Here is an 8,643-nt window from a genome sequence, read left to right on the forward strand (position 1 = left end):
TTCAACTACTTCACTCTCCATCTTAATGAAGAATTCTATCATGTTATGGTCGCTCTTCCCTAAGGGACCCCGCACAACAAGATTGTTAATTAATCCTTTCTCATTGCACAACACCCAGTCCAGGATTGCCTGTTCTCTAGTTGGTTCCTCAACATATTGGTCTAGAAAACCATCATGTGCACACTCCAGGAATTCCTCCCCCACAGTATCATTGCTAATTTGGTTTGACCAATCTATGTAGATTAAAGTCACCCATGATTATAGTTGTACCCTTCTTGCATGCATCTCTAATTTCCTGTTTAATGCCCTTCCCTACATCTCCACTACTGTTTGGGGGCCTTTAAACAACCCCCACCAACGTTTTCTGCCCCTTGATGTTTCTTAGCTCCACCCATACAGATTCCACGTCGTGATTTTCCGAGCCAATATCCTTCCTCATTATTGCATTGATTTCCTCCTTTACTAACAACGTTACCCCACCTCCTTTCCCTTTTTGCCTGTCCTTCCTAAATATTGAATACTCCTGGATGTTCAGTTCCCATCCTTGGTCACCCTGCAGCTATGTCTCTGTAATCACAATTATATCATAACCGTTAATATCTATCTGCGCTGTTAATTCATCTACCTTATTGCGAATGCTCTGCGCATTAAGACACAACGCTTTTAGACTTGTCTTTTTAAGATTGCTAGTCATCTTAGTTTTATTTTGCACTATGGCCCTATTTGTTTTTTGCCCTTGTTTTCTCTGCCTTCCACTATTGCTTCTTCCCTTTCTGCCTTTTGTTTCTATCCTTGTTTCCCCCTCCTCTGTCTCCGTGCCATTCTAGTTTAAACCTTCCCCAACAGCACCAGCAAACACCCCCGCGAGGACATCGGTGCTGGTCCTGTTCAGGTATAATCCGTCCCGCTTGTACAGGTCCCACCTTCCCCAGAACCGGCCCCAATGTCCCAGGAATCTAAATCCCTCCTTCCTACATCATCCCTGCAGCCACGCATTCATCTGGTCTATTCTCCTGTTCCTATACTCACTAGCACATGGCACTGGGATCACTACCTTTGAGGTCCTGCTTTTTAATTTATCTCCTAACTCCCTAAATTCACTTTGCAGGACCTCATCCCTTTTTTTAACCTATGTCGTTGGTACCGATATGGACCACGACTACTGGCTGTTCACCCTCCCCCTCCAGAATGCCCTGCAGCCACTCCATGACATCCTTGACCCTAGCACCAGGGAGGCAACATACCATCCTGGAGTCACGTTTGCGGCCGCAGAAACGCCTATCTGTTCCCCTTACAATGGAATCCCCTATCACTATAGCCCTGCCACTCGTATTCCTCTCCTCCTGTGCAGCAGAGCCACCCGTGGTGCCACGAACTTGACTCTTGCTGCTTTCCCCTGATAAGCCATCTCCCCCAACAGTATCCAAAGCGGTGTATCTGTTTGAGAGGGAGATGGCCCCAGGGGACTCCTGCTCTACCTGCCTAGTCCTTTTATTCTGCCTGGCGGTCACCTGTTTCCTTTCTGCCTGCGTAATCTTTACCTGCGGTGTGACCACCTCACTGAACGTGCTATCCACGATAATCTCAGCATACAGGTACAGCAGGCAATTAGGAAAGCAAATGGCATGTTGGCCTTTACTGCAAGGGGGTTGGAGTACAAGAGTAAGGAAGTCTTACTACAGTTGTACAGGGCTTTAGTGAGACCTCACCTGGAGTACTGCATACAGTTTTGGTCTCCTTACCTAAGGAAGGATATACTTGCCTTAGAGGCGGTGCAACGAAGGTTCACCAAATTGATTCCCAGGATGAGAGGGTTGTCCTATGAGGAGAGATTGAGTAGAATGGGCCTATACTCTCTGGAGTTTAGAAGAATGAGAGGTGATCTCATTGAAACATATAAGATTATGAGAAGGCTTGACAGGGTAGATGCTGAGAGGCTGTTTCCCCTGGCTGGAGAGTCTAGAACTAGAGGGCATAGTCTCAGGATAAGGGGTCGGCCATTTAGGACTGAGATGAGGAGGAATTTCTTCACTCAGAGGGTTGTGAATCTTTGGAATTCTCTACCCCAGAGGGCTGTGGATGCTCAGTCATTGAGTATATTCAAGGCTGAGATGGATAGATTTTTGGACTCTAGGGGAAATCAAGGGATATGGGGATCGGGCGGGAAAGTGGAGTTGAGGCAGATGATCAGCCATGATCTGATTGAATGGTGGACCTACTCCTGCTCCTATTTTTTATGTTCTCTAGTCTCTCCACAAAACTGAAGTCCCGCATCCCTGCACCATTCTAGTAAATGTCCTCTGCACTCTCTAAGGCCTTGACATCCTGGCTGAAGTGTGGTGCCCAGAATTGCAATACTCCAATTGGGGCTTAACCAATGATAGATAAACATTTAGCATAACTTCCTTGCTTTTGTACTCTATGCCTCTGTTTATAAAGCCAAGGATTCCGTATGCCTTTAACAGCCTTCTCAACTTGTCCTGCCACCTTCAAAGATTTGTCTACCTACACCCCTTTTAAAATTGTACCATTTAGAAAATGCGGCAGCCAATTTGTGCACAGTAAGATCCCACAAATAGCAATCAGATAATCTATTTTAGTGGTGTTGTTTGAGGGATAAATATTGGCCGCGATACTAGGAGAACTCTTTGAAATAGAGGCGTGGGATCTTTTACGTCCACCTGAGGGGGCAGGCGGGGCCTTGGCTTAACATCTCATCCAAAAGATGGCACCTCCGCCAGCTCAGCACTCCCCCGGTGCTGCCCCTCCGACAGCGCAGCGCAGCACTCCCCCGGTGCTGCCCCTCCGACAGCGCAGCACTCCCTCGGTGCCGCCCCTCCGACAGTGCAGCGCAGCACTCCCTCGGTGCTGCCCCTCAGACAGTGCAGCGCAGCACTCCCTCGGTGCCGCCCCTCCGACAGTGCAGCGCAGCACTCCCTCGGTGCCGCCCCTCCGACAGTGCAGCGCAGCACTCCCTCGGCGCTGCACTGGAGTGTCAGCCTAGATTTTGTGCTCAAGTCTCTGGTTTGGGACTTGAACCCACGACATTCTGACCCAGGGACAAGAGTGATACCACTGAGCCACAGTTGACACCTTAATCATAAACCATAAATCCAAGTGGTTTGAAGTCAAGGTTAGTAAGTGTAATGCTTGATTGGTTTAAGTCCCAGTGTGTGAAGGAAGGCATGAGAGGCAGTGCTTATCTTGACCTAGTGTTTGTAAATGAGCCAGACAATGTAGAAGAAACAGAAGTGATAGTACCCTTGGAGAGCACTGACCACAGGATAATTCAGCTTAACAGGAGCAAGTATGTTACTTAAGTTTACAATTCAAAGAAATGAGGGAATAATAGAAGCAAATGGATTGGAAGAGGATGTTCAACACTTCAGTAGAGGAAATGTAACACATTTAAAGGACTATGCTGAGCATGCAGGATAAATCCATACCTAGGACAAGAAGTTCAGACTAAATGGGTTAATGAGGAAATGCGAACTGTACAAATCCTGCAGGTAGAAAGGGGAAGGGTTCACTGGGATCATGCAGAGACAGTTAAAAGGGGCTTAAAAAAAGCAGAGCCAAACATTACAGTAAAACATTCTTTAAAATACTTCAATAGTAGGAAGAGGTGAGAACATTAAAAGGTGCAAATGAATTGAGGGTCAGCACAAGGGAGTAAATATTTTAAATGATTATTTCCTCAAAGTATTCTCAGATATCAACAACACGTCCCTCCCCCAAAAAGACAGCACCAAGGCTTCATTCAGGACTTCGACATAAATGAGGTGGGAATCCTGGACAGGCTGAATGGACTCAAAACAAATAAATCCCCAGGGATAGATGGGATTTATCCCAGAGTGCTGAGAGAGACTCGGGAGGAGATTTGTGAGTCACTGCCGGTCTTTTTGAGGGTGTCACTGGGCACTGGGGAGGTGGGTGGAGATGGAAACAGGATAATGTGGAGCTCAATTCAAAAAGGGGACAAAACTGAGACAGACAACCACAGACTCATTAGTCTTGCTTCAATTCTGTGTAAAATAGTGGAATTGATTATCAGGAGTAAACTCAAGGATTATCTATACAACAATAGTCTAGTTACCAGCAGTCAGGCTGGACTGAAGTTCCTGCCTGAGCAATCCCTCAATGTCTGTGTGGAAATGACAGCCTGAGTAGAGTATGGGAAGCCCGTGACGTGGTTTATCTCAACTTCCAATGGACTTCTGATCAAGTTCCACACAAAAGGCTGCTATTTAATCCCAGAGCTGTAGGGATTCAGCACAGATCTTGGGAATGGGTAAGAAATTGGCTGCAGGGTAGGAAACAAAGGGTACTTGTTGGAGGAGTCATGTGAGGAGGGGCAAGTACTGAGTGGGGTGCCCAAGGGGTCTAATACTGAGGTAAATAAAAGACTGATAGCAGGAAGTTGTTCTCAGACGGAGTGGTAATGTACAGAATGAGTTCCCAGATAACGGTAATGGAGGCGAATCTCTGGAAGCATTTAAGAAACAATTAGAGGCTGCAGTGGAGGAGTGTAGGGTGTCTCTGGATCAATGGATTAAGATGGGCTGAATGGCCTGTAACATATGTTACTTGGGAAATCCAGTGCTTAGAGCTTAGTGTACCTGACCAGTGCACTACCACACACCGGTCCCTTTTGTTTTACAGCGAGTTACCCCTGACAGTCGGATGCCTGTGAAGTTTGTTGATGACGAGGAGCTGGCATACGTGATGCAGCGTTACCGTGAAGTACATGATTTCATGCACACCTTGCTGGGCATGCCTACTAATGTACTCGGTAAGTCTGATAACCAAGGGGACGGTTTGCTTGTTGGGGATCGGGGTTCAAGCAGATGAACATTAGATGATCATTTCCCAGGTTAATTACCGAGGTGTACCTACATTTGGCAGTTAACTGCAGAAAGTACTTCCTTACTTTTTAACAGGGACTTGCTAGCTCCAGACCTTTCACTCTCCACCCCTACTATGGTTAGCAATTAGAAACTTTCTTTCCCGTCTTCACAACATAAAATTGCACTGGTTTTCCACCTCTGGGTTCAATGCAGCTCAGACTGATGGATTAAAAGAGCTCGCTCTCTGCTGCCTCTAATGGTCCCATGTGAACAACTAAAGCCAATAGTCGTTCAACAAAGCTTCAGTGGAGGACATGTGGAACACCTTTAAAGGTGTAATGTTGACAAATACATACTGAAAATGAACACGCTCAGACTAAACAAAGTTGGCCCAAAATGGATTAAAAAAATACAAAGGGGAAAGATGATTCTCCCATCCTACAGGGAGAAAGGTGAAGGAGATAAATATAAGGAATTGTAGAAAAACATTACAAGGACGTTCAGAGGAGCAAAAGGGGGACCTAGAAAAAAAGCAGAAGTTAAACATAGCAGTAAAATAATTCTTTCAGCACCACAACAGGAAGAGGGCAGTCGAAGGAGAGGCAGATGGAAACTGAATCAGAACTGAGCACGGGCACAAGGTAATGAATGTTCTGAATGAATTGCTCCAAGTGTTCACATCCCCATCCCATACCGAGATAATCAAAGTACAATCAGCAACCCCTATCAGTGAGATCAATGTCCTAGATAGGCCTAGACAGGCTAATGGGCTCTAAACAAATAAATCCCCAGGGATAGATGGGATTTATCCCAGAGTGCTGAGAGAGAGACTCGGGAGGAGATGTGTGAGTCACTGCCGGTCTTTTTGAGGGTGTCACTGGGCACTGGGGAGGTGGGTGGAGATGGAAACAGGATAATGTGGAGCTCAATTCAAAAAGGGGACAAAACTGAGACAGACAACTACAGACTCATTAGGAACAAAATACTGCAGATACGGGAAATCCGAAACAAAAAGTCAGCAGATCAAGCACAGCATCGGTGGAGAGAAGCAAAGTTAATGTTTCAGACATTGCCCTTCTTCAGAACCAGAAAACATTGCAGGCAAACATCTTACAAAAGAGTGAGGGGAAAGGAAAGGAGGAAATAAAGATACAAAGAAAAGGATGGTGTCGAGTGATTGGTAGAGAACAGGAGACAGTTAAATGATAGAAGTGATAGCAGAAGACAAAAGGAAGCAGGATGAGAAATTGGTGAAATAAGATATGTATAAGATCCAGAGAATGTGTCACTAGGACCAGAGCTGTGTTTAATTTACATCAATGAGCTGGACTCAGAAACTCAATGCAAAGTGGTCACATTTGCAGATGATCCCAAACTGGGAGGAAATTGGAGTTAGGATCACAGAAATCACAGAGTGAGTTGGATAAATATGAGTGGACAGACCGGTTTAAATTTAATACAAACAAATTAAAGGCTGATTGTAGGAAGCAAAAATAGACAACACAGGTTGGGGCTGAAATAACTGAGGATGAAGTTGGGAGAGACCCGGGTGTGTTATTTGATTCAACACTCAACATGTCCAACCAACACAGAGCAGCAATCAACAAAACCAATCAGAGGGTGAACTAGAGTCAGAACAGAAGAGAACAAGTCAGAGGGAGTCGTGATCAAACTGGACAGGGCTCTGATCAGATCCACCTTCAGCACTGGGTCCAGTTCTGGTCTGAGTATGGGTTGAGGGGGGGGAAGGGGGAGGAGAGAGAATACCAAGTGAGGGGGGGGTTAATATTGGGGGGAGGGGCCTGGGCTCGGTGCTGGAATCACCACTGTATAACAACTGACCTGGACTCAGAAACTCAATCCAAAGTTGTCAAATTTGCAAATGATCCTGATCAAACTGGGCAGGGCAGTGTCAGGGGTCTGAATTATGAGGGAAGACCGGAAAAACTGCTCTGTTCAGCCTGGAAAGGAGTCTGAGGGGGATTGTACACAGTCTGTGGGCAGAGTGATGATGGGGATCGTACAGAGTCTGTGGGCGGAGTGATGATGGGGTTCGTACACAGTCTGTGGGCGGAGTGATGATGGGGTTCGTACACAGTCTGTGGGCGGAGTGATGATGGGGATCGTACAGAGTCTGTGGGCGGAGTGATGATGGGGTTCGTACAGAGTCTGTGGGCGGAGTGATGATGGGGATCGTACACAGTCTGTGGGCGGAGTGATGATGGGGATCGTACAGAGTCTGTGGGCGGAGTGATGATGGGGTTCGTACAGAGTCTGTGGGCGGAGTGATGATGGGGATCGTATACAGTCAGTGGGCGGAGTGATGATGGGGTTCGTACAGAGTCTGTGGGCGGAGTGATGATGGGGTTCGTACACAGTCTGTGGGCGGAGTGATGATGGGGTTCGTACACAGTCTGTGGGCGGAGTGATGATGGGGTTCGTACACAGTCTGTGGGCCGAGTGATGATGGGGATCGTACACAGTCTGTGGGCGGAGTGATGATGGGGATCGTACATAGTCTGTGGGCGGAGTGATGATGGGGTTCGTACACAGTCTGTGGGCGGAGTGATGATGGGGATCGTACACAGTCTGTGGGCGGAGTGATGATGGGGATCGTACACAGTCTGTGGGCGGAGTGATGATGGGGATCGTACATAGTCTGTGGGCGGAGTGATGATGGGGATTGTACACAGTCTGTGGGTGGAGTGATGATGGGGATCGTACACAGTCTGTGGGCGGAGTGATGATGGGGTTCGTACAGAGTCTGTGGGCGGAGTGATGATGGGGATCGTACACAGTCTGTGGGCTGAGTGATGATGGGGATTGTACACAGTCTGTGGGTGGAGTGATGATGGGGATTGTACACAGTCTGTGGGCCGAGTGATGATGGGGATTGTACACAGTCTGTGGGCCGAGTGATGATGGGGATCGTACACAGTCTGTGGGTGGAGTGATGATGGGGATTGTACACAGTCTGTGGGCCGAGTGATGATGGGGATTGTACACAGTCTGTGGGCCGAGTGATGATGGGGATCGTACAGAGTCTGTGGGCGGAGTGATGATGGGGATTGTACACAGTCTGTGGGCCGAGTGATGATGGGGATCGTACAGAGTCTGTGGGCCGAGTGATGATGGGGATTGTACAGTCTGTGGGCGGACTGGGGCTCTGTCCCTCTTGTTCTGTTGTCCCCTAATGTTGCTGTTTCACTGTGTGTTGAACAGGTGAGGTCACAGTCAAGTGGTTTGAGGCAGTACAGACTGGTATGCCCATGTGTATCCTGGGTGCTGTGTTTGGCCCACTCCACCTCTCTGCCAGGTAAGGCTTTTGCTCTTTTTATTTCAAATGAGAAACTGTTTAGAGTTCAGATTGCAAGTGAGAACCACTGGCCCTACAGGCAGGGCAGTTTGAGATGTAGAGTCGCTCCCATGGGATGTACAGCATTCCCCCTCTCCCCTGGTTGTGGTCCTAACTCACTTTTCCTGGCCCAGCCCAGCAGTCAGGGACATGCATTATCAGTGGATAGAGATCAGGAGCAGGACCCCCTGGTTGGTATTTAAAAACATTTTTTTAATTCATTCTTAGGCTGTGGGCATCACTTGAAAAGCCGGCATTTATTGCCCATCCCTAGTTTCCCCGAGAAGGTGGTGGTGAGCTGCCTTAAACTGACTAACTTTATTGGGCAGTTAAGAGTCAACCACGTTTGTGTGGGACTGGAGTCACATACAGGCCAGAGCGGGTAAGGACGGCAGGTTTCCTTCCCTAAGGAACAGTAGTGAATCAGTTGGGTTTTTACAA

The 8,643-nt window shown here is 47.5% G+C and overlaps 1 protein-coding gene across 1 annotated transcript in view; it reads left to right on the plus strand.

The window, feature by feature from the left end:
• The window catches only part of coq4 (coenzyme Q4 homolog (S. cerevisiae)), a 34,614-nt gene that overhangs the window by 25,402 nt on the left and 569 nt on the right, over positions 1 to 8,643 (plus strand). Inside the window, exons 5-6 of the mRNA XM_067978741.1 lie at positions 4,663 to 4,792; positions 8,070 to 8,163. Of these exons, the coding sequence (XP_067834842.1) occupies positions 4,663 to 4,792; positions 8,070 to 8,163 (224 nt within the window). The remainder of the gene's footprint in view (positions 1 to 4,662; positions 4,793 to 8,069; positions 8,164 to 8,643) is intronic.

The sequence above is a fragment of the Heptranchias perlo genome, unplaced genomic scaffold (assembly GCF_035084215.1).
Source record: "Heptranchias perlo isolate sHepPer1 unplaced genomic scaffold, sHepPer1.hap1 HAP1_SCAFFOLD_378, whole genome shotgun sequence".
Classification (NCBI taxonomy): domain Eukaryota; kingdom Metazoa; phylum Chordata; class Chondrichthyes; order Hexanchiformes; family Hexanchidae; genus Heptranchias; species Heptranchias perlo.